The sequence below is a fragment of the Diabrotica undecimpunctata genome, chromosome 9 (genome assembly GCF_040954645.1).
Source record: "Diabrotica undecimpunctata isolate CICGRU chromosome 9, icDiaUnde3, whole genome shotgun sequence".
Lineage (NCBI taxonomy): Eukaryota > Metazoa > Arthropoda > Insecta > Coleoptera > Chrysomelidae > Diabrotica > Diabrotica undecimpunctata.
In genome coordinates this window covers 80388033-80415409 of record NC_092811.1, presented here as the reverse complement: position 1 = coordinate 80415409, position 27377 = coordinate 80388033, and the positions used below count along the sequence as shown (strand labels likewise).

The window sequence follows — 27377 nt, the reverse complement described above, 5'->3', positions numbered from 1 at the left end:
TTTCTTTATCCCTTTTTAGTTTTGCCCTGTTTTTTCTTGCCAAAACATTCCTACATATTAATCCGGTTTGATTATCTCATTTCCCAGTTGTTTCAGTTCTTCCAGGGCAAGGATATCTATTGTATATTTTTCCATAATTTGGCCTAAGTTTCATAAAGCTTCCTGCTCATAAGTACCTCTCACATTCCAAGTCCCAATTTTTAATCTATTCTTAGATTGTTGCCTTTCTTTTCTGTTTATTTTTCCGTTTTCCATGGTCGTATTCCTTTGTCTTGCCGTTTCGGTATAATATCTCCCCGTTAGTTTTTCTTCTACCAGTTTTTTGGCAATTTTTCTTTGATATTTTCTTTTAGTTGTTGTTTTTGTTTTCTGTTTCTTTTTCTGTTAGATCATTATTTATGTAGATGCGATCTTTATAATACTTTAACTTACTTTTCCTATTTAGTATCTCAATTTTATCCGTGAAAGTTTCTGTTTCTATGGCATAGACTGTTTCTCCTATTTTTGTTGCGTTCCTCAGTTTTATTTGCGCCTACAGTTCTTGTAATATGAATGTTTCCATGCTTTCTTTTAGCCTTTTATCGTCATTTGTATCTATTTTTAATCCCGATATAGTCAAACTTTTCTTTTTTACTTGTTTTCTCCGGTTGTTCCATTATAACTTTTAATTATTTTACGTCGTTTTTTAATTTTCTGTTTTTCTCCTTTATCTCTTGTGGTTGTTTAATATTTTCCATTTGTTCTTTTCTTATTTGTATGAATGTAGAAAAATGAATGTAGAAACTATAGGGGAATAACCCTCCTTAATACAGCATAAAAAATATTTTCGAGTATTTTATATGGTCGCCTGAGTGAATATTCAGAGGAGCTTCTTGGCGAATATCAAAGTGGTTTTAGGCCTGGTCGATCAACAACAGACCAGATCTTTGTGCTAAGGCAAATACTGAAAAAAACCAATTAATTTAATATCGACACATACCATCTTTTCGTAGATTTTAAATCGGCCTATGATAGTGTCCTAAGAAATAAATTGTATAAAGCCATGGATGAATTCCACATCCCCGATAAACTGATAAGATTGGTTAAGGCTTCAATGAGTAAAGTTGTTTGCAAAGTCGAAATACAGGGCGAACAATCACAGGCATTTGAAACGCATGTTGGGCTGCGACAGGGAGATGCGCTGGCGTGTCTTCTTTTCAACATAGCTTTGGAAAAGGCGGTCAGGGATGCCCAAATAGACAGCAGAGGAAACATTTTTAATAAATCATCCCAAATTTTGGCATATGCAGATGATGTTGATATAGTTGCCCGCACAACACGCAAGCTAGAAGAAATGTATACCACCTTGTCACACGCCTCAAAAAATATGGGCCTGCAAGTAAATGAAAATAAAACTAAGATAATGGCATCAACACCCAACAATAGAGCCAGAAACATCGGCCACCAATTCACGGTTGATAATTCTACCTTTGAAGTGGTGGACAAATTCACATACTTAGGCTCCCTGATCACTAAGGAGAACGTCATGGTGGAAGAAATCAAGCGAAGAATAATCCTAATAGCAAACAAATGCTATTTTAGACTGAGTAGACATATGAGAAGCAGAAACTTAAGCCAAAAAACAAAAATAACCATATACAAAACCCTTATACAACCAGTGTTGACATATGGGTCGGAAGCATGGACCATTTCCAAGGCAGATGAAAATCTCCTGCTTATATTTGAACGTAGGATCCTGAGAAGAATATTTGGTGGCATCTGTAAAAATGGTGTTTGGAGAAGGAGGTACAACTACGAGATATATCACAGATATAAACATATATTTGGTGGTAAAGACGTAGTATCCTTTATAAAAATAGGAAGACTAAGATGGGCAGGACATCTGGCAAGATCACAGCAGAACAACTATCCTAGAAGAATCCTTATGTCACAACCTGTGGGAAGTAGAAAAAGGGGTAGACCAAAACTCAGATGGAGGGATGGAGGGATGTAGATGAGGATGGTAGACAAATAGGCGCAGCAAACTGGCAACAGTTGGCAATGGATAGAACTGACTGGCGTAATAGACTTGGGAAGGTCGAGGCTCTTTTATAGGGCTGTAGCACCAATGATGATGATGATTCTTTTCTTATTTGCTTTATTTTATTCATCAGTCCTTCATTCTCTTCCATTAGTTTATCATTTTATTCATGACATCCCCTTTCTCTTCGTTTCTGTCCGTGTATATATAATACGTATGTACTTTTTTCATTGTTAAAAAGCGTTTTATAGAATATACGAATTAATGAAAATATTAAACAATATACATTTAAGACATACATTACGGACCTAGTGCGAAGTAAGGTAGTCGAACCTTGTCTTCAGGATAACAGAAATATTTAGCAGGGTTGGGCTTGAATTTAACATAAGTACAAAATAAAATACATAGTTATAAGCAAAATCACAGATCACAAACTTTTCCTATGTGGGTGCAAATTGACACGAAAAGTGGGAAAACTGGAACGACGACGAAAATTAAGACCAGGATCGACAAGTTAAGATCAGTTTCGTCAAAATGAAAAAAAAAGTGGAAATTTTTTTTCTAATTTGCAATAATTAAAACATACCTACCGAAAATGCTAAAATATCACTTTTGTTTTATTAGTTTTTTAGTTATTTTTATTGCATTAGTATTATTCTAATAACGTTCCTTTTTAGACAACATTGATAACGATGAAAACCAATGTGTACCTCAACTGAATTTTTTAGATACAGACGAGACATTTTGGTAAAAACACTCAACTCCAAGTAATGAAAAATTGGTTAGGTGTGGAGAATAATGACAACATAACTCTTTATTCTACTGTAAAAACAGCAGAAAATAATAATAGTTCGTACCAATTATTTTTTACAAAATACAAAAGAGTTGACAATCGCTTTAACAGATACGTTCGAAAAACCACAAGTGAAAGTTAATAACACATTTGAAAATAAAGTCGAAATTGAAACCTAATTACATATTAGTGATAATAGAAGAGATGATCTGAACTTTACCTGCTATTTGGATTTAAATACCAGTATCCAAAGCGATGAAAAAACAACAACAGTTTGAAAGAAGAAGAACAAAGATGTTCCTACTAAATCAGCTAAAGGTAAAGGCAACAAGTCAATCCAGGAAACAGAGAAAAACTAGCTAAAGTATTAAGGTTATATATAACGGAAAAGAGAAAAACGATAGCAGCAAAAACCGCGAACCCATAAAATAACCTTTAACCCCTAAGTGTAAAATAAGGTTTTCTGATGACATAAAATATTCACTTTTTCATGAGAACAAATAAACAAGAAGTATTTAATTGCTATGTTTGGTAAAACCAATGCCTTTATAAATGAGACTATATTAAACATATTCGTCGGTGTCTACGGTAATTACACCAGATCAAAGAGCTTCGATTTCACCCAAAAATAAATGGTGAGAAAATGTTTTAAATCAAAATAAATATATATAAACTTTTGCGTTATTTGCATTTGCGTTGCATTATTGCAGAGAAACAACATCTAAACTATACTTACAATCAGATTTGACTATTATTAATTAACGATTGATTTTGACTTTTATAGTAAAATAATAAAATCCATTAATTTTCATAATTTTTCTACATTGTTGAAAACTGATTTGGTTTAAAAAAAAATTTACTGATAGTGGTGAAGAGTTTCTTTGGAAATAAAATTGGCTTACTTCGGCCAAATCGTGCTTAATAATAATCGACTTTTACAGTTGATTCTACAAGGAAAGATTGAGTGTGAAAGAGGCAATGGCTGTAGACGTATATCCTGGCTGGCTAATCTTAGGAAGTAGACTGGTCTAACGTCAACTGATTTATTTCGGGCTGCTGTGAATAGAATAAGATGGGTCAATGTGGTTGCCAACATCTCTAGAAGATAGGAAAATTTAGAAGAAAAAGTGATTTAGTGGTAACATCTTAGGTCTCACTACCGTTTAGTCTATTAACTCATGTATGACTACTGTCCTTTTAAAAGGCAAACGATATATTTCCGTTAAATTGATAACTTAAACTTACCATTGGTAGATGGCGCCTGTGGGGTTTACTGTCAAACGTATCGATCAAGATATTTCATCAGTTGCTCGCTTTAAAAGTTTGTTTAAGTATCCGCATAGCATTGGTTTGTTTTGTTTTTTAATTAAACGTGGATGTTGTTAATTGAAGGTATTTTTTTTAATTAAAAATCAAATGTGGGCTTTTTACATGATTTGTTATTCATTGCTTTACTTACGTGTAATTATAGGGGAAATATTGTTTTGAGTTTTTTGTTACTCTCTTGTATACGACCATTTTTGTCTTGTTCTTTTAAAAGGATAGTAGTAAAAAGCACTACAAAATGGTTATTTTTTAGGAAACCGTTAAAATTGCATAAGTTAATTGCAGAACTTAAGACATATTAGATTCCAAGGCCTTTTGATGGTATAATTATTTTTTCTCCAGACAATGTAAATGATATATCAGCTTTCGATTCAGGAGACGAGGATGTCACAATGATAGACCATTTACCAGAAAGCTACCTGAGTAATGACGTGTAGGTTATTTTTGACAATCAAGATCAGATGCAGAAGAGTTGGATTCCGACGATGACGACGTAGCTCTTGCCACACTACGCAAAGAAGAAACAAAACCTTCGATTATTCTCACAGAACTAGAATCTACACAATGGCTTATAGGTGATCTGTACCAGCATCCTAAGATGTTTACTGGAGACCAGAAATCAGACCTAAACAAAATCGCACGCCATTATATCTCTTCAGGTACAGCTACAGCTCGAATTGTTTTACGACAACCTATTCAGTATGATAACAAAATATACAAATACATATACGCGGCACAAAGAAAACTTGACTAGTGATGTTACAGATAATGAAATTAGGTGTTTTGTGGTTGTGCTTTTGTTGAGTGGCTACGTGGTATTACCAAAATGATATATGTATTGGCAAAATTGTGATGATAGTCAGAATGGAAACGTCGCTAGAGCTATATTGATAGATAGATTTTCCCATATAATGAAAATTCTTCATGTGTGTGATAACAATAGTTTTCATAAAACTAACAAGTTTGCTTAAACACGGTCATTATATAATGCATTGAATAAAAAATGTTTAAATCACGCTTCTTTGGAACAAGAACATAGCCTAGATGAAGCTATGGTACCATATTTTGGGAGGAACCCTACGAAACAATTTACACGAAACAAACCCATTCGTTGGGGTTATAAGCTTTGGATGGGTACTCTCCGTCTGGGTTACGTTGTATGGTTTACACCGTATTAAGGCAACTCAGTGCAAATACCAACCTCATACAAACACTTAGGTCTTGGTTCGTCGGTTGTTTTGTCTTATGCGGATGTGCTTCAATCACGCTGGCCAAAAACAGGATTCCACTTTTTTTTACCTTCTTCTCATCCATGCATCTACTAAATGAGTTAAAAACTAGAGATTTTTTCGGTACAGGTACAATAAGGGGTTCCTATTCGCTCCGATAGCTATGAAAAAAAAAAGAAAAGGGGACAAAGGAAAACCTACAAAAAAGATATCAAACGTGGCCCAACAAGACAGAATCCCGACACGGTCTTACATTCAAGATATATTATGAGGGTATAACCCATTTAATTTTTTATCAAGAAAAACACTCTCTTTGCAGACTTTGCAAGAAAAAAGTTCAATTTTTGTACAAAAAATGTAAAATACCATTACACCCTAAACAATGTTTTAGGGATTTCCATACTTTGTAATTATTTTTGTATTGATAAAGTTTTACTTTCTAATATATACTGCTTCTTACTGCTGTCCTTTTAAAAGAACATAACATATTTTGACAGCTAAGGCAAAAATTATTATTTTAGTATTTTTTGTCCTTAAATGAGACATATTTCCTTATATTTAAGTAAAGATAAAATTTGGAAAAAAGATAGTTTCAGTAATATGTGGGTTAAATAGATTAAAATTATTTTAAGTTCTGTAAAATGTGGTGTAAAAAAGACATTTTATCTTACCTCTGGTGTAACTAACTTATCAGTTTTTCCTGAAAATAAAGCGACAGGGTATTTAATGTTTTGTATGTTATATAGTGGAGGAGAAGAAATATTATATTTTTCCTTGTTTACCTTCGGACCATAATCATATTTCTGAAAATTTCCTAAAATAATTTAAATTTTTAGTACAACAATTTTTTCAACTTTAATACACAAAATATTTTTTACAATTGGAAATTAGAAAGTACCAAAGTACCCTTTTTTAAATTGAGATATATTTTAGAGATATATAGATCATTGCTTTAGGAGTTCGCATAGATGGCGATGGCTGTATGTACGGCACCGTTTTCTTTAAAAAGTCAGTCAAAAGTCCAACAGCTTAGATATCGCTACTTCTAGACATCTGCGTGTGTCAGCTATGTACCTGTGGTATAATTGATAGAAGTTAATTGCAGTGTATTAAAATGAAAAAAAAAAAGAAGATATAAAGACAGCGGTTCATTTGGCAGTAAGAGATGCTTAAAATCAATCATGTCAGTTTAAGCGTCATACAAAACATACGAACAAGTAGGTATCTCCAAAAAATATGCCAATGAACAGGTTTAAAATAAAAACCTAAAAAAATAAAAACGTAAGTTTTTGACTTTAACCCTCCGTTATTGGCGAGGTTTTTGGCTGACGAGTTTAGTTGCGCGGTCTACGATCGTAGAGCAATAGTTTTTTGTATAATACCGAATTTTGACAAATGTAATAAATATTGGTTAATGTCATTTTTATTTATGTCTGTACTTTGATATTAGATATGTTTTGTTCCTTAGCTTTGGTAATTTTGACAGTGGTAAACTTAAAAACGAGGTCGTGCTTTTTTTTGTCTTTATTGGCAAGTAAATGAAAATGGTCATAAAAATAAACTTAATTTAATAAAAAATACAAATCTTTTATATTTCTGAACTTATAAAATGACCAATAGTGATGAATAATAAAAACTATAACAGAAAAGTAAACAAAGAACAAAACTATTAAATGGTACAGTAGCACAATTTTAGGCCGTCAAACATTTAGTGCAAATATTCCTGAGATGATCCTTGCATGCAAACTTGCCACATCTTGGGCATGACCGCTTTGTTGACTTATTACAAACTCGTGGATAAATATAACATCGTGCCACGTAACTTGTTGAAATATTAGGAAAAGGGGGTACGAGTTCTTTAACTCCGAGCATTACGTGAGCTTGTCATCTAAGTTCTCTTTTTCTTTTTGCAGTCTAAATAAAAAGTCCTGGTTAGTAAAGTAGTCGGTATAGGATATCTTTAGGATTCGACAATAAAACCAAATTTCAAAAGCCTTAATTTTCTTGCAAGTAGCGTCTGTGAGAGTCCATGACTGAGCTTCTTAGAACAGTATAGGAAATATATAACATCGTAGTAATCTGATTTTTATGGGTACTGCTAAATCATGGCATATGAGTAGCTTAGCTATTTTTTGAAATACAGATCTTGCTTTCTCTATCCTACATTTTATTTTTCGGGAATGACCCCGATTATCATTGATGTTTGTACCAAGGTAGGTATATGTTTTTACTCTTTATATTCGTTAATCACCTACACTGATTCTTTCAATTTCCTGTTCCTTCTTAGATATCATCATACATTTTGTTTTCTGAATATTCAGTGAAAGTCTATATCTCTGACCACTTCCGTGATTCTATTCATTGACACCTTGAGGACTTCATAACTATCAGCGAATACCACCGTGTCATCCATGCATCTTATGTTATTGATACAAACTCCGTTAATTCGAATTCCGGCTTCAACGTCCTCTACTGCTTCTTAAAAGATTGCTTCAGAGTATATGTTAAACGTTAACCTCACGTTTGATTTTGATATCAACGGATTCTACTGCCTCTGTATGGATAGACGATATTTAATAATTCTTAGGTCACAGGTGTTTATTCCAACATTTGTTAATATCTCCACAGCTTGTCATGTTTTACTGTATCGAATGCTTTATGGTAATCAATGAAGCATGCAAAAATATCGCAATTCATCTTCATATTTTAGGTAATGATCTACATCGTTGAAATAGCACTTGTATGCTAAAGAGAACCTCTCTCGTACCCACTGAGTTCCGAAAACCAAAATGAGTACGGCTGATTTTTTCTTCGCATAGTTTATGTATTCTTTAATATATGATTTTTGGAAATAACTTTAAAATGTGGCTCATTAAGCTGATGGTCCGGAAATCATTGCGGGATACGTATTTTGTTTTCTTTGGTAGAGCAATAAACGTTGACTTCAGTCATGATCTTGGTATTACTCCGTTTACATAAATGTTATTTAATATTTTTGTTAGTCGTTGAGTACTGTCGGTATTAAACAGCTTTATAACTTCAGCATAGGCATTGTCAGGTCCAGGAGCTTTGCCACCTTTTAGTTGTGATATTGTTTTTTCCTCTTCATCTGATGCTATTGGTAAGTGGTCATTAGATATGTAGGACGATGGTTGTTCGGAACTATTATCATCAAAGAGTCCTTGTATGTATTTGGTCTATATGTACATTTCTTGATTTTTATCTGTGATGATGTTTCCCTGTTGATCTTGCAATTTGCTAGCTGTGTTGAATTTTTGAAGACCAGCTGTTTTTTGTACCTTTTTATGCATATTAGATGTATCGTGTTTTTGTTCCAACAACTCTCTCTCTTTACACTGCGTTTTTAACCAATTTTATTTGACCTTTCGTATTTCGGTTATTTATCTCTAAATATTTTTGTACATTCTTTTGTTATTCTTAGATTTTCTTCTTTCTTCCATGAGTAGAAGTGTATTGTCATTCATCCAACTTTTCCTCTTCCCTTTATTTTCTTTTAGATGTTCTTCTCTGATTTTGTTAAAGGTTTCACATATATTGTGAAGTGAATCTCCTGGATCATATATTTGCTCGATGTTACTTATTTCTGCTTTACTACTTTAGCTTTTCTGAAAGAATATGTGCGACTGCCTCCTTTGTTTCCTTATCTTGTAGTCTTCTCATATCACATTTTTTGTTAATATTTTTTTTGTAACCTTTTTAAATCTAAACCTAAATTTACCACTAACAGGAATATGATCTGACGACACGTCAGCACCGGGGTAACTTTTAACTGATAGGCATCCATTACGGAATCTCTTTTTTACCATTACGTAATCAGTTAATTCCTTATTATGTTTTCTGTTTGAACTTGCGGAGAGACCCAAGTATACAAACGTCTTCGTGGTAGTTTGAAGAACGTTTTTAGTAGCAAATTCTTCTTTCTCCACAAATAGTTTTAATATTTCCCCCTTTTATTTCTCTTCCCTAGACTAAAATTACCAATTAGTTCACTGCTTTTTCTTTTACCAATTTTCGCATCAAGTCACCCATAATATGGATATTTCAGACAGCCATAAATGGAGTACAGCTCCCAAAGGAATGGATGGAGGCATATATGACATCTATATTTAAGAAAGGAGATAGAAAACGATGCGAAAACTACAGAGAAATAAGCGTAATATCATCAATAGAAGGATTATATGGGAAGATACTGCGAGAAAAGATAGAGCAAGCGATAAAAGGCAAAATCGGGGCGGATCAGGCAGGCTTCACGGCATGAAGATCATGCATAGACCACATATACAAACTGGAACAACTGTTGGAAAAGAAAAAAGCAAAAAATAGATATATACATTTGGCATTTGTGGACCTGAGAAAGGCATATGACTCTGTACCAAGGTCAGAACTATGGGAGGCAATGTACAAATTAAAAGTAAAGACGGAACTCATAGAAGCTACAAAAGCTCTGTATAAAGAAAATAAAGTGTCCATTAAAATGGGAACAAGAATCATAGGAGACTTCATCACAACAAAAGGGCTCCTGCAGGGTTGTTCCACATCTCCAACCCTATTTAAAATATACTTAGAGAAAGCCTTGATTACATGGAAAAGAAAATGCGGAGGCATGGGAGTACCGGTACGGAACGAATACCTATATACGTTAAGCTTTGCAGACGATCAAGTAGTAATTGCACAAGACCAAGACGACCTCGGCTACATGATGATGAAACTATCAAATGAATCAAAGCTTGCCTAGATATTAACCTCGCGAAAACAGAGTACCTATCTATAAGCGAAGAAGACATAGAAGATCTACAGATTGATGACAACATAACAATAAAAGAAAAGGATAAATTCAAATACTTGGGGTTTATAATCACGAAAAAAGCAACAACAGAAGAAGAAATTACACAAAGATTAGGACAAACAAGAACAGCAATCCGACAACTTAACTCAGTATGGTGGGATAGACACCTAAATATGAAGACAAAAACACAGATTTATAAAACAAAAGTGCGAAGTATTATGACATATGGGGCTGAAAATTGGATCATAAACAAGAAAAACAGCAGTAAGATAGTAGCAACAGAGATGGAATGCCTGCGAACATGCTGCAGAGTAACAAGATTGGATAGGACAAGTAATGACGAAATAAAGCAAATAACATCAATAGAAACAGACATAATCACATATATAGAACAAAAAAGACTAAAATGGTATGGATATGTAAGAAAAACTAGCGACAGCAGATAGATAAAGAGAATAACCGAATAAAGCTGACCCATTTAAGGAGATACGATATTTACAACATTTGTAACATATTGACGTAATTGAAGAGATACGATTACTCCAACCCCATACATATGTTGACCGTCATCATTTCCCGAGTGGTATACCATATGGTTGTCAACAATAGTAGCATCATTATTTGGCCACTTTATTTCGCTTATGCCCAATATACCTACTCCAAGTCTGATCATTTTTAAAATGGTATAAAGTTTTTCAGCCTGATAAATTGTCTTCACAATCCAGGTACATATTTTGATAATCAACTCTTTTTTGTAGACACTTTTCTAGTTCTGTAACAGAGGTCTCTCTGGGTTAAAACACGGGAGACCCTGTGATTTAGAGGTAAATCACCTTCCCTACCGAATCTCGGCTTCCGTATTTCATGATTGGTAGCTTTTTCTTTATACATAACATAACTTTAGTTATGTGTGCCATGTTAGCTGTACTAGAGATGTCATCAGAGACCATTAATGCAGTAGTTTCACGTTGTCTTCTGCATTCTAATGTCGTTGACCACTTTCTGGGTTCTTCCGCCTTCGAGACCAACTTCTTAGTTTCAGGACAATAGAGTGCTCTTCCACTTACCAGCTCATCTGCCCAAAGCCGTTGGCCACTAAATGGTGGATTGCTTATCCCGGTAAACACTCGGGATCAGAGCCTCGTTGGTTATCTAGCAGGATGCACCAGATGACCATGATCTAGATCATCATACGAACAGGTGAGATTGACATTTAAATAGGAGAGGCTATATGGTGCTCATCGCTATGTTGCTTATTACACCCCTAGGGGAGGTATAGTTGATCTATATTCAATTTGGGGTTTGATTAATTCCCACGTTAAGTTTTCAATAAAGTTGCTCCTTGTTCATCTATGTTATTAGCTTTATATACACAGCAGGCATTTATCGCAGATATATTTAGCAGATTATAAAATATGACCACGAGTCACCGGTTTTTATTTCTTGCTACATTGTATTTTTCATACATTTGGTATCTACACCTATTTTAATATGGTTGTAGAAGGTGTCGATTTTGGGTTTTGTCTTATCATTAGTTTCCGGGTTATTCGCATTATCATTGTGCGTAAAAGAAATTAATAGAAACAGCTTCATTTTTTTTAGGACAATTGGAAACCATGGTGAAATTTTTCTGAAAACCAACAAGTGAAGTTTATTTTTCTTTATTTTTTTTAGCTTAGAACTTTGATGGTAGGTATTTCACGATAATTCCTTTTTATGGTACCAACGTTAGCTAGTTTTTTCTCTTCTAATCGTTTTTTTTTCTTAGTAGGAGACTGGTAAACCAATTGTCTCCAGTTATGTTTTGTTTTGTTCCTTTTACAGGATGTACTAACCTCATAACTATATCTTAAGAAGAGTTACTTAGCTTGCATGGTCCTTCGGATTGTATTCCAACGTAGGTTTCGAGATAAAATGTGTATAAGGTCTTTGCATCCACTAATGCGAACATCTTGATTCCATAACTTGCAGGATTACTAGGCATATATTGTTTAAAACTGATATCATCAAATCTAAGGCACCTTATTTAAAATCTAAACCACTTTTCGCTTATCTCAAGGTAGCACGTTTCAATACCACTACCTTTTAAATTGTTCTAGTTTTTTTAATATTTTTTCTTGGATTTTAAATGTCCCAACCAAGAACAAATTTACAATAAATTTAACCTTATCTGCTACTTTACTGTTTTAGGTTTTCTCAATGGTTACCTTATGGTATCTAATAATTGGAATCAACTCAATGGAATCTAATAATTCTTGTTGCACACTTCACTGTTGTGGCTAGGTTCACTACCCAAATTTAAACTGACATTTATATATTTATGACTATCGCACAACTTCAAAAGGCTCTGTACGTTTGAGCCTGCGGACTAGGTCTTGATTAGCTGACACTTCCCTGTATGTTTCGTTATGAAGTCAGTTTTCGTAACTCCTGGCAATCTTTTTTATTTCTTCTTTAACTGTTGCTATACGAAGTTTTCGATGTAGGTCGTTGTTATAGATAAAGTACGGAGCGTTGACTATGTTTCTTAATATTTAATTTTGGACTTTTTAAAGCCAAGTATAGTTCGTCGCTTGGATGCAGAACTAGCCTATTTCCATTTTTGCCTAATTTGATATTTTAGGTCCATTTGAAAGTAAAAGCATCATTACATTGGATGCAGAAGTATTCTATGTCCATCTTTACAACTAGCGCTCATATCGATCAAACCTCGAACTAGCCTATATTCAGTACCGTTGTTAGTTTTCATGCAGAATCAGTCTATGTAAGAGCACCGCAGTCAACCGATCGTATCTCCGTCGTTTAGCCCGACGATAAAAAATTATCATTTTTTATCTAATAAAATTATTATATTGCTGATAAAAAGGAAAAATTATTCTTCTTCTTAGAGTGCCATATCCCTACGGAACGTCGGCGACTACCATGCTTAAAATATTTTTATACTGATCTCGGTCTTGCGCTACGTGTAGCAATTGGTCCGCTGTCAAACCTGTCCACTGCCGCAAATTCCTCAACCAAGAGAGTTTCTTCCGTCCTATCCATTTCTATCCTTCGATTTTACCGTTGAGAATTAGCCGAAGGAACTCATATCTTGGTCCTCTGATTATATGTCCAAGATATTCTAGTTTACGCCTCTTAATAATATTTAATAGAGTTCGTTGATGTCCCATTCTTCGAAGAACTTCTTCGTTTCTAGTTCTGCTAGTCCATGGAATTTTTAGTATCCTTCGATACAACCACATCTCAAACGCCTCGATTTTATTCATGATATCGGCGTTTAAAGTCCAAGTTTCACATCCATACAAAAGTACAGTCCACACGTAACATCTTGTAAACTTTTCACGGATTTCCAAATTTATTATTAAATTGTAAAAAATATTAATTCCAAAAATTATTAAAAAAATGCTATTTTATTTATTATTATTAATTACCCTATAGTAAGTAGGCCTAAAGTTTGTTTCTCAATAAAAATGTTTTAGATAATAGTAACTATTATGGCAATAAACAAATTATTGTTGTTTCAGATAAAATGTTAACTTTAGCGGCAAAACGATGACGTTTTCATTCCAAAATATGCCATCAAGTTAATGGATTCTGCAGATTTAGAACCATCGCCTGTGCTACAACAGATTTGGGAAACTTTAAAATACTTTAATTCCAATTCATTTGATCAGACACCGACAAAACCATTTCGGGAAATATTTTTAACGAATCAAACTACACTGAAGAATCTAATAGTTTCAGGCCCAGTGAGCATCACAAAGCATAAGTTTACCTACATAAAAAAACTGTTCGACCAATCTTGTGATTCCAAACATAACAGATCTGTCAAATTGGTTAACCCGAATGTGTTGGAAAATGATTTGGACATGTCATCCTCTGAGTCTGATCATTATGCTTCCGATAACGATGAAAATTATCCCGAATTTGTTTTGTTGGATTAGGAACCTAATTAAGATGAAGTCTCAATAAGAAAGTCACGCAAAAGAAAAAGAAACCCAATTTTCTGGAGAAGAAATATAATAAAGGCATTTCGAAATAGCGGAAAGGAATACAACTCTTGGAAAAAGGGACTTCAACCATCCCGCAAAATGAAATATCCATGTCATTGTAGAATGAAATTTAGCGAGAAGATTCCTGAAGAAGAAAGGCAATCTATGGTCGTTACTGGAATCTTGGAGACATTAACAGACAACAAGATTTCATTTCAAAATTAGTGCAAAGAAAAAATAAAAAAAAAACAAGAATTAACCGAAAGAAGATAAATAGTGCTGCAGAAAAAAATGAAGAATCGCCTTCTCCAAACCAACAAAGTAGAAGAATATCCACGTTTGATTATACTTTCATAAAGAACAACATCAAAGTACCAGTGTGTAAGATTTTCTTTTTAAATATTCTTTATAAGTGCCCAGGTTGATAGGACTGTACTTAATAAAACTTGTTCCACTGGTACGATTTCCGAAGACAGAAGAGAAAAGGCATGCAAAAACTTCTTACTCAACGAATCTGTCAAAGAATTAGTTCGAGAACATATAAATTCCTTTCAGACAATTGAAAGTCACTATTGCAGAAAAAACACAACACGTTTGTATTTACCTGCATCTCTTAATATTTCCAGAATGTATTCTTTATATACGGAATACTGTTCCGATAGAAACATTACTGAAGTATAACGGAAAGTATATACAGGGCTGTCTTTAATCAGATTTTCACTTAAAGAACAAGAATTTAGCCAGGGAATTTAAGGATGCAGAAAAAAAAGAGCTGAGGAGAATCAACAGGTTTGTTGTGATGTTTTCGATTTACAATAAATACTTCAGGTACCAAAGTCGGAAGTTGGATTAGCGTATTATAAGCTTAAATTATCAACTTATAACTTTACTATTTTCAATCTGTGTAATAAGGAATGCAATTGTTATATGTGGTACGAAAACATAGGCAAGAGAGTCTCTTGTTAAATAGGTACAAGTAGTAGTAGTAGTAGTAGTTGCCTTTTGAATTTTATAAAGCGTAATATTGAACAAGGTAGGAATGAGTTTTCATTTTTTTCTGACAATTGTGCTGGACAAAATAGAAATAAATACTTATTTTCATTATACAATTACATTTCTCAATTATATAACGCAACAATTTGCCGTAGCTTTCTGGAACGAGGGCACACACAAAATGATAGAGACAGTATTCACAGTGTGGTTGAAAGAGCATCACGTAATATTTCAGTCTATTGTCCTCATCAATGGTACACAATTGTCAGAACTGCAAAAAGGAACAACCTGTATAACGTCGTTGAATTAGACCAAGAAAATATATTTGATGTAAAAGAACTTCTAGAAAAAACCTCCATTAATTGGGACAAGGATGAATCTAATAAGAAAGTTTACTGGAACAAATTAAGAATTAAAAAGGAAAAGACAGTTAAGATTTGATTTCACGTACAGTGCGTCTGTGGATCCGCTTATACGTATTTCGCCCTAATAGGACTCTTCAGAGGCGGATATTCACAGTCGATCTAAACGTGAAAATAAATCTTTTCTGTCTTAGGAAGCAACTCTAACATGGCTTCGTATAGAGGCAAATAGCGACATATGATATTAAAATCCGTAAATAAATTTCGAAACCAAATTCAGATTTTTGCTTTTATCTGTGCCTTCTATGAATTGCAAGGCAGAACAGACGTTGATAAAGATGTAATTAGAGACATGGGAAATCTAAAAATTGCATTCCATATATCGGAATAAAAAGGAAAAGACAGTTAAGATTTGATTTCACGTACAGTGCGTTTGTGTATCCGCTTATACGTAATCCGCTTATACGTAATAGGGCTCTTCAGAGACTCTTCAGAGGCTCTTCATATAAGAGAGTGGTTGGTTTTTTTCGGTCAAAAGGTGGAGAAAAAAGACAAAGAAGTAGGCTACTTCGTCCATTTATTTGAAGACGTTTCGCTCTCTAATCAGAAAGCATCATCAGTTCATCTAAAAAGCATATGTTAATACCAACACACCCATAGCCCATAAAAAAGAGGTGTCTCTATCAGTCTTACTGACAGAGCAATTACACTATCTAGTCCATGGTACCATTCCGCAAATTTAAGAAAAGTTAAAGATATTTTAGAAAAAAATAATTATCCACCAGAAATTTACAACTCTCTTATATTATATTATCAAAAATCAACCCAATTCCAATACCATACCAAAACAAAGCCAAACCATGCCTAGGTATAATAATTTAAAAAATTATACATTGAAAACGTTTATTAATGGTATAAAGTCAAAAGGTTTAAAGTCATAATCATGGTATAAAGTCAAAATAAGAAGATTCTTGTATGAATTTGTCTTATTGCAAGAAAACTATTGTTTACACATTTTCGTGAAGAAGTAAGGTGTCCTCTCTCAAGTGGTAACTCTATTGGTAATATTTCCAAAATACTCTAACGCTTCTCAAATACAAACGTCACATCCCATCGTATAAATATTATAGTATTGTATAATTTTACATAGCAACAGTGACAATTACGTCTCAAAGACGTTTAAATATAGCTTACCAGATAATATAAGCTGAGCATAGTGAAGTATCTGTTTCAGCGATATTGTGTTAACCAATGTACTCAATATAGAAGGCAAGTCAGTCTAAAAATAAATATATATAAATATGTATATTCAAAAAATATCGTAGACAAAAAATACATTTAAAAACTAATAATAACTGTCTAGATATTTATAATTCTTTAGCATTAATTTTGCATTGGACATAAGTAAATATATATATATATATATATATATATATATATATATATATATATATATATATATATATATATATATATATATATATATATATATATATCGGGAACAACAGCGTTGAGAATTTAAAACTCGACTTTTGGCACCCATTTTGGAGCCATTATCCAGAGGAACATAGAGTATTCCGTTCGAGTTAGTTATTAATATTTCCACTCCCCTCAGTGCCTAGTGAAAGTTTCTGGACAGCCTATATATATATATATATATATATATATATATATATATATATATATATATATATATATATATATATATATATATATATATATATATATATATATATATGTATATATATATATATATATATATATATATATATATATATATATATATATATATATATATATATATATATATATATATATATATATATATATATATATATATATATATATATATATATATATATATATATATATATATATATATTGTTATGAAATTAAAGCTCCTAAACAGTTTTTTTTTATGAATAGTATGAACATAAAACAAAATGACAATATTGAATATACCACATATATATTTAACTCAAACAATTGTATTATTGTTGTTAATTTAATAGTTGAAACTAGATTCAACAATAAGAAAGAAACTAAAAGCAAAAATAAGCAGAATTCACAGACATGTAACAAACCAATAAGGACTATATTGTATCACCAGATTTAATTAATGTTTTCAAAATAATTTTATTATTATTATAATTAAAACCAGTTGGTTTATTATAAACAAATTTAGCATAATAGAAATAAGATTCTTTTAATACGTGAGTTATTATAGCCACTGAGTTATAGTTGGTTGATAAACACTTTTCAATTAAAAAAAAAATATAAAAAAAAATTAAACCAAAAACAATTGTTGATCATGAAATTGATTATGATTTAAACTTAAGTTATTGTTCGTTATATATATATTATATTATTTATGTAAGAGATACTTACAGAATAAGCCAATATAGCCACAACATAAAGATACAAAAAGCAAATATCAAACCACTTCGGATCGAGTGGAAATAAAAACCATAAATTTGTATTTATTAATTAATTACAATTTTTATTATAATCCAAATTCTAATATATATAAGTCAATAGAATCTTCAACAGTCCTAAAACAGATAAAATATTTAAGTCATTTATTCACAAAGTAAGAAGTTTCAATTTGTTAGTAAACATACAGTTAACATGGATAGAGCTCGGAAAATAAAACGTGTTAGGAGGTGAAATAGGATATATCTCATAAATAAGAGTTCAGAATGATATAATCTTTAATGGACAGGTAATCTGAAGACAATTCTCAGTGATTCAATATCAAAAATGCTTTCAGATAGCTTTAAAATTAAATAAAAGCAAAATAAAAGCAACTAATTCATGTTAAAATTGGTGTATGTCAAATTTGTTAGTAAAAATTTTAATATTTAAATTATCATTTGTTGTAGAAATTATATGTCAAAAGAATGCTTAAATTCTCTAGTATTTGTTTCAATTCATTTCAAAAGTCAATATAGTTCTCAAGATTTAACAATTTATGAAAATTTAAAATATTTTTTATTTTAATCATAAATGTCAAAAATATACAAAAATCCTGTCAGATCTTAAAAAACATTGTCAAAATGCTTGGAGATCTGGTAAGCAATGAAAAATAAAAGATAGAAAATCAATAGTTACGAAGGGGCCAGAAAATTTTTGATTTTTCAGCAGTCACAATTTTTCAAAAGTATTTTAAAAAACCTTAAAAAAGTCCTGAATTATAACAAAGTATATTCAAATTACCTTGCCGATAAGAAACCATCGTTTCTGATTAAATTTTAGCAAAGCCTGCAGATTAACAGTATATTTTCCGATAAGGGAATTGTTAGCAGTCATCATAAAGAGGTCCACAGCTACCAGAAAGGTGAGTTTTTCCACTCATTTGAATTCTCGCTGAATAAAGAGACCGTTTGGTGTTTATTTTTGACTGAAGATCATTTAAAATTCATTTTGGGTACTTATAAATATTTCTCAACCATTGGAGAGATAATTCTGATAGTTTGCGGCCCTAATCCATTAGAAGACGTCACTGAAAGATGCAATCTTTGTTATTGAAGATTTCCATAAAATTTTTAGAGAAGGGATTATCTGAAAGACGAAAGTGAACTTTAATAAAGTTAAACGCAAGTTTTGAAATTTCTTTAGAAATAATCTTACCTTTTTTTTTTAAACAGCCTATATCATTCTAAATCATCTTTGTGTTAAAAAACAAAATAATTTGAAGTCAAGTTCACAAAAATTTTATTATCGCTTTTGTAATATTAACCAAATATAATTCACCGTTTCTTTTGCTTACTAAAATCATTAAACAAAACAGTTAAACTATAAAAAATTGAAGGATTATAAACCTTTGTTTTCGCTCTAAAAAGATAGTAAGTGAGGTTATAAATACTTTGACAAACAAACACGTATTAGATCTTAGATCAAGTATTTCTTGTTGCAACTTCACAAAACACTAATTTCATATACTTACTTCAATATTGTATTACGTCATAAATCTAAATCCATTCATATTAGTATTAAACGGTTAAGTATTGGCTTATTTATTGGAAGAATCTTAAATAATTTTTTTTATATATTATACAAGATATCGTTGTGTAATATTTAATTGATCACTTGTGAATAATTGCACAGTACATTAAAAATAAAACTTCTTGTGTGGTGATTTTTGCTTTATATAATTTTATATAGCTTTATCAAGCAGTACAGGTCACAGAACTCGCTTGAGTTAAGAGTCTGCATGTTCTAAGACAAATAAGTAAAAAAAATTTAAATTCAAAATACAGATTTAGAGAATACAAGGTGAGTAGAATAAATGTTTGTCAAATTTTTTTTATTTTCAGGCGTTCAATAATTTTTATTAAAAGCATTTCTAAATTTAACAATATTACAAATTATTCAACTTAAAAAAATTATTTTTATCTTCATAAAGCTAGCCGGTAAATAAGAGCAACTTGTAGTTTTCTTGCATCGAATTCACATATCATAACAATATATATATATATATATATATATATATATATATATATATATATATATATATATATATATATATATATATATATATATATATATATATATATAGGCTGTCCAGAAACTCTCCTGACAAAATAAAACCGGATATTCCTCAGATAATTTTAAGACGATTTAATCCAATTCATAATCAGAAAATGCTTCTTAAGGGAGCTAGAGCTCTTTGAAGATGGCACCTTGTAAGTGGTTTCTTTTTTCGAATACCTTCAGAACCGTTCTGTTTAGAAAAATGAAAATGGGTACGATTATTTATCCTTTAGAGTTGAATCGATTCCATTAATTGCGAATTTCTAGTAGCTTACATAGGCGTCCGTTTTGTGTATGTCAACGATTATTTTAAAATTTTTTAAATTTTTAGGTATTTTATTACTAAAGAGCAATCTGAGGAATTTCTCTACTTTAAAGAGTTTGGGATAAACCGTTTTCTACAAAAAACCGATTTGAAAAGTTTTTTCGTCATAAAAGTTAAATGAATAGTGCAACGTTATAAACGTCACATCTTTATTAATTTATATTTAGATAATTATTTTATGTTAATTTATTTATTAATTTATTAATTCCTTTGCCTTCAGTGTCGGTTTTACTATTTTTTCTTCAAAAAAGTAGTTGGTGCCCTCTTTCTCTTTATTTCCGGTAGATTAAATATTCGCCCTCTTTCTTTCTGTCAGGTAGACTAAATATTCTGTTCTATGTTGACAGAAGAGCTAATTCCATTATAGGCATACGTCCTATGTCATCTGTGCTAACTTCATTAATTCTCTTGGGGTGAGTACTTTGATTGTAATCTATGTTCTATAATTCTGACAGCATTTTCAATGTTCTTAACCCCACAATGTTTTTAACCCCACGTTTTGCAGTTATATGTATGTAGGAATCTAATAAAATTTAACCAAGTTCAATAGTAATTCTGTTTCATTTTATCCTTGCCATCTGCTATTTGTTTAATTGTAATTTTGTAAAATGGCAAGGAAGTTAAACCCCCTTTGATGTTTCTCTAATACAGGCTGTTATTGTATTTTAGTTTATTGACATTATTGGTTTTGTTGGCTATATTGGAGAGTTTATTGGTTTATTAGCTGTATTGAAGATTTTATTGGCTTTATTGGAACAAATTGGAACCACACAAGTATAATATGTAATAACTGCAGCTGTCAGGAGGACCTAACCACCTCATTGGGATGCCAGTATCGCTCAAATTTATTTACTGTAAACCATTGGCAGGGTTGTTTTTTGCTACTTAAATATTATTTTTAATTTTTAATAAATATGATTAGTTAAGTAATTGTTTTATTTGCTATCAGCTAACGGTTCATGGTTTAATTCACAGTTTAAGATAAGACGAATTCACACTTAAGAGACTGAGCTAGGCAAAGCATAGACGATAAGCTCCCATGGTTGATTAAGGTTTTTTTTATTTTTATAATAGTATTTCAATTCTCTTTGGTAGTCATATCGTTACACATTGGCGCCCACGTTACTTGTTTTATTCGAAAAATTAAGCGCTGAATTTTTGGTTTGGTGGCAAATTAACAAACTTTAATAAATACTATTTTTATATGTTCCAATATTGTTGCCGAGAGGGGGCATTGGGCCTGTAGGACCCATCGCCGGCTCTGCGGACTTCTTCCTGTCCTCGGAATTAGACCGGGTGTTGACCATCTTTGCTTGTCACTGATGAAATGGTTTAATACTGCTACTGGTATAAAATAACGGTGTATGTAAGTGTTTCTTGACTTACGAAAGAAACAACTTAGCATAAAATAGAAAATGAAAGAGACAAATGTATTAAGTATTTTCTTAACTTAAGGAAGAAATAATAATGCAACAATGATTATGAAAATATTTCTAAGTGTTCTTTTGACTTACCGGAAAAGAACGGCTTAGACGCATAATTAAAATAACAAGTCAAATATTCAGAGAAATATTTCTAAGAGTTCTTTGACTTACCGGAAAAAACTACTTAGACAAAGTACAAATCAAAATATAAAATAGAAAAAGCAAGATAAATATTTCTAAGTGTTCTTAACTTACGGAAGAACAACTTAGACACAAAATACAAGAAAAATAAACAATCAAAATAATCAAATAAAATATCAAACAATCAGTACATGAACAAATATAGATCAATGTAATATTCTAACCTGAAAAGGTCTGAATATACAATAATGCTAAAATAAAATGGTATATAGGAAATCAGAAATAAAACAATAACTTAGTAGGAACAATAATAGCACCGACTAGGTCTACAGTAGAAGAGGCAAGCTCGACTGACCGATGAGAGAAAATCTACCTGCTTTTATGTAAAACAAATCCTTTGTTTTACGTAGCATAAGTGGAATTTCCCTGCATCGAGTCAGAGAAATTTGGATTTGGCCAAACTTGGAATTCCCAAGTATTTTGACCAATATCCAAATTCCTTGATGCGTCCGGCACGACAATATATTCATTGTTTGCAGTAAATCTTTTTCATATTATACATATACTTTGATATTTTATAACTTTTTGCCTTTTATATATATATATATATATATATATATATATATATATATATATATATATATATATATATATATATATATATATATATATATATATATATATATATATATATATATATATATATATATATATAATTTATATTTTATATATATTTAATACTTTGATTTTTTTACATATTTCGTTTTTGATGATGGTGATTTAAGTGGTCTGTTTTTTACTCAACCAGTTTTTGTAGATAGCGTATTTTAATTACTTTCTTAATTTTTTTTAATTATTTCTTCAAGATGCTACCTAAACATCTAAAGACATATAAATTATCATATAAAATTCTTAATAGGGATGTATCGGTCCCAAGTACAGTAGAGGAAAAGATTCTTAGTGGACTTCTTTCTCAGGAAGCCAGTAACCGTAGTTTTTCTGATATTTTGGTCAATTAATTTTTTTATGTTGATTACCAACAAGCTTTAGCTTCCTATTCTAATATTTTAGGTCTTATATCCGATTATTCAGGTACAAAATCGATAGTAGATTCAAAGCTTTTAGTTCTCGTTTAACTGATTTGTCTGGTAGAATATTTCGTCTACAACCAACTTCTGTAGATAAAGAAAAATTGAAAAAAGCTATCCGCTATGATTTGTTAAAATAAGAGGCTACTTTGTCTGATATTGTAGACCCACCTGCTTCTACTCCTGATAGACTAAACCTTAATTATTCTCAATCTTCAACATCACCTGTTAAGTCTGTTCCCGTTTATAAATGGGGTATTAAAAAATTTCTAGTAAAGAACCTATAATTCCATTTCTGGAAGTGATTGAAACTTTAAAGTTTTCTACGAACTGCAGTGATGACGATTTATTTATCTCTGCAGGAGATTTATTTAAAGGTGCTGCTACTTAGTAACATAATCATTTCACAAAAAAAACTTTTAATTCATGGTCTGAATTAGTTGCTTCCTTAAAGAAAACTTATTTACCATATAATTATGAAAGAAATTTGTGGGAACAAATACGTTCCAAAAAACAGTATTTAAACAACCGGCCTCTGCATTATATTTCTTATATGGAGTCTTTGATGCTCCGGTCTTCAAAATCAATTCCTAAATGTGAAAAAGTGGATGAAATCATTAATGGTCTTCTTCCTGACTATGTTAAGGCGCTTGTTTTGCAGAATGTGGAATCAGTTGCAGACTTTACAAAGTATTGTGTACTATTTTGTCTCGCAGCAAATTTTCTGTTGAATCTCTTTCTTTCTGTGCTACATGTTGGAACTGCAACATGACAGGACATACTTTTCAAGTGTGCAATAAACCCAAGAGAAAGTTTTGTCATGGTTGTGGATTTAAGAATATTACTACATATGAATGTGAGAGATGTTTAAAAAACATCAAAGTCAGTGAGTGTTTCTAAGCAACTTATACCTAAAACTGCTTCTCCTTTTATATCTATTGATAACATATGCACTTTTTCTTCAGTACAATCTGAAACTTTATCTTTTTCTAGTTCTTCTGTTTCTTTTAGTGGTCCTTAAAATTCTAAGGTACATTTCAATTCTGGTTCATTACTAGATGTTCATACTAATGATAACAGACCATATATTTCTATTTCTGTAGGTGATGAGACAATCGCTATACTTCTTGATATTGGCAGAAATGTTAGTATCATTGGTTCTTCTTCTTAATTTTTACGTAAAAGCTTAATTTAGCACTTAATTATGATGTTTCAGTTCAACTCACTACTGCTGATGGAAACATTCTAAGTACTTTAGGATATGTTTGGTTACCTGTTACTTTATTAAGTAAAACTCAATCACTTAAAGTATTAATAGTTTCTTCTGTTTCACATAAAATGATATTAGGCATAAATTTTGTTCATTTTTTTTCATCTTTCTTTGGATTTCTCAAATTTGTCATTTAAGGCTACAGATTTATCTACTTGTGTAGTAAATACTATTATCAGTTCTGGAAATCTTTCTGACATTCAGAAATCACAACTCAACTCTGTTATTAAGTTGTTTAAAGAAATAGGTCCTACAGATTCCATTGGTAGAACTCATCTATATACAGATCATACAGATACTGCCAATGCTAAACCTATTAAACAGAGACAGTATCCATTATCTCCTGCTATGCAGGTTTTAAATGCTGGAGTAGATCAAATGCTTAAACTTTAAGTTATAGAACCCTCAACTACCAGTACACCGTGGTCTTCTCCTTTATGGCTAGTACCAAAGAAAGATGGTTCACACCGAGTTTGTTTCGATGGTAGGAAAATTAATTCTGTTACAGTTGCTGATAGTTACCATATGCCTTTAATTGATACAATTTTTTTCTAAAATTAGAGATGCTTAGTTCATAGCTTTTTCTGTGCAAAATAGAGGTTTATTTTGTTTTAATGTTTTACATTTTGGTCTTAATAGTGCTCAAGCTATGTATAGAGTCATGGACTCTGTTATAGGTCCTTTGTTAGAACCTTTTGTTTTCTATTATCTTGATGATATTATTGTTGTAACCTCAGATTTTGATACTCATATCAAAACTCTGAAAACTCTATTCAAACATTGAAAGATAAAAATCTCACTGTGAATTTTAATAAATGATAGTTTGCAGATCTTCACTGCAATTCCTTAGATTTGTAGTAGATGATCAAGAGTTAAGAACTGATCCTGGTAAGGTCCAGTCTATTTTGGAATACACTGTATCTACAAATACAACCCAAATACGTCGGTTGATTAGCTTAATTGGTTATTTCCGTAGGTTATTAAACAATTTTGCTACTATTTGTAGTCCCATTTCTGACTTGCTCAAAGGCAGAAGAAAAGGTCAACCTACTACGTGGACTCCTGAAGCTGATGAAAATTAAACAGGTTTTTGCAACAGGTCCTGTACTTGCAAGTCCTGATTTTTTCAATCATTTCTATCTTGCTTGTGATACAAATGACTCTGGTGTTGGTGGTGTTTTATTTCAAAAATATGATGGATTAGAACATCCTATTGCTTACTTTAGCAAAACTTTAACAAGAGCTCAGCGAAAGTATACAACTACTATAACGTAATATTTTGCCTACCACATAGGGTATTGCTATGGGGGTTAAAAATTGGGGACAAAAGTTACTGGGGTGGAGATAGGGCAAGCAAACTAATGCAAAAAATATTAATTTAACTTTCATGATGAAAAAACGAAAAATTTTCAAATTGATTTTTCTCGAAAACGGTGTACCTAAAAATCTAATAATTTAGTATGACAGATGCTTAAATGTTAAAAGTAAAAAAGTTATGCGTTAAAATAACCGTTGACCCAGCCAAAACGGATGCCTGTGACAATACAAATTCGTAATTAATGGAATCGATTCCACTCTGGATGATAAATAATCGTACCAGTTTTCGTTTTTCTAACTTATAAAAGCGGAGGTATTAAAAAAAAACGAATTACAAGGCGCATCTTCAAAGAGCTCTAGACTGGTAGGATTATCGACCGAAACGTAAATAACAATTTATTGGATTGGTGTGTCGGGTATGCGGTCTGTTATTTTAAAAAAACTTTTTTTCTTTTATTACTCTATATTTCGCTTATTTTTTTTCAGCTTCATCAGGAGAAAACTGAAATATGGTTAAAATGTATATAAATATCAGGTGAAAATAAACAATGATTTACTTACAGATTTAGAGTTAAAAATATTTAAAAATGTTGTACATAATATATTCAAAACAGTACTGACAATATTGGTTAAAGCACCTAGTCACTAGTAATTAAATTAAAAAAACCTTTTTTAGCAAAAAAAAAACAATTAAAACACAATAAAATTACACATTAAAAATATACAGGGTGATTTAAAATATAATTGTAAACAAAAATTATTTGAACATACTGCGAATATTACAGTAGATATTACTCAACTGTCTGCCTTATAATTTACTGCATATTTTTCTTTGTTAATATGACACATTTCTAAAAACAATCTTTTGTTTTTAATTGTTCTCTTGCTGTAGAACCGTGACATTTAAGTAGTCAAATTGATGCCCAGTTTTTAAGTAATGGTCAACTGCCTCACATGTATTCTTCTTCTTTGTGCAGTCACTTTTGTGTTGTGTGACCCTTTGTTTTAGCCATTGAGAAGTTTGGCCAACATAACAGCTCTGGCAATCCAAACAAGGCAGTTTGTAGATAACATTAGTTTTATTTACAGTTGTTGTCTTGTATTTTATTTTAGAAAACAGTTGTCGGTTTTCTGATAAATTATATTGGACAATTTTAATGTTAGTAAATTGTTTAAATAAACTGGTCACAGAAGGTGTTAACTGTTTTATTAATGGTAGTTTTTTATATTGGATTGTTTGTACTGCTCCGATATCAGTGGGACCGTCAAAAATGTTTGAGTTAAATATCAATTTATTAAGGATATGTTTTGGGTATCCATTATTTTCAAAGATGTTTAACAGCAAATTTAAGTTTTTGTTTATGAATTTATCATCACTAATATGCCTTACCCTATTCTTCATTGCAATCACTGTATTAAACTTTTAATGAGTAGGATGATTTGAAAAAAAGTTTAAATATCTTCAAGAATGTGTTAGCTTTTGATACCAATCTATCAATATTTTGTTTTATTCAGTTCTTATTAGTTTGGTGTCCAGAAATGATATCGAACAATCATTTTCAATCTCTAAAGTAAATTGGATATGTTTGTTAAAGTTATTGAAAATGTTCAAGGTATTTTGAATTTGTGAAGTAGCAACAGAACATATAAGATCGTCTACAAATTTTTTGATGAAGGGTAAAGGGAAAGATAATAATTATTGTGGAATAATGACATCCAGCAAATGGTCCAAAATGATGGTTGTTATTATGGGGCTG

The 27377-nt window shown here is 31.4% G+C and overlaps 1 protein-coding gene across 4 annotated transcripts in view; it reads right to left on the bottom strand.

Annotated features, from left to right (window-relative positions):
- The window catches only part of LOC140450182 (lipase 3-like), an 84293-nt gene that overhangs the window by 23905 nt on the left and 33011 nt on the right, over positions 1 to 27377 (bottom strand). For 2 of the 4 annotated variants that reach the window (XM_072543638.1, XM_072543639.1), the window contains 2 exons: positions 16717 to 16801; positions 6040 to 6182 (listed from right to left, as the gene is read on the bottom strand). The exons of 1 other annotated variant lie outside the window; for it this stretch is intronic. In XM_072543638.1, coding sequence (XP_072399739.1) covers positions 6040 to 6182; positions 16717 to 16801 — 228 coding nt within the window. The remainder of the gene's footprint in view (positions 1 to 6039; positions 6183 to 16716; positions 16802 to 27377) is intronic. One more of the 4 variants, XM_072543641.1, reaches the window with a different exon arrangement.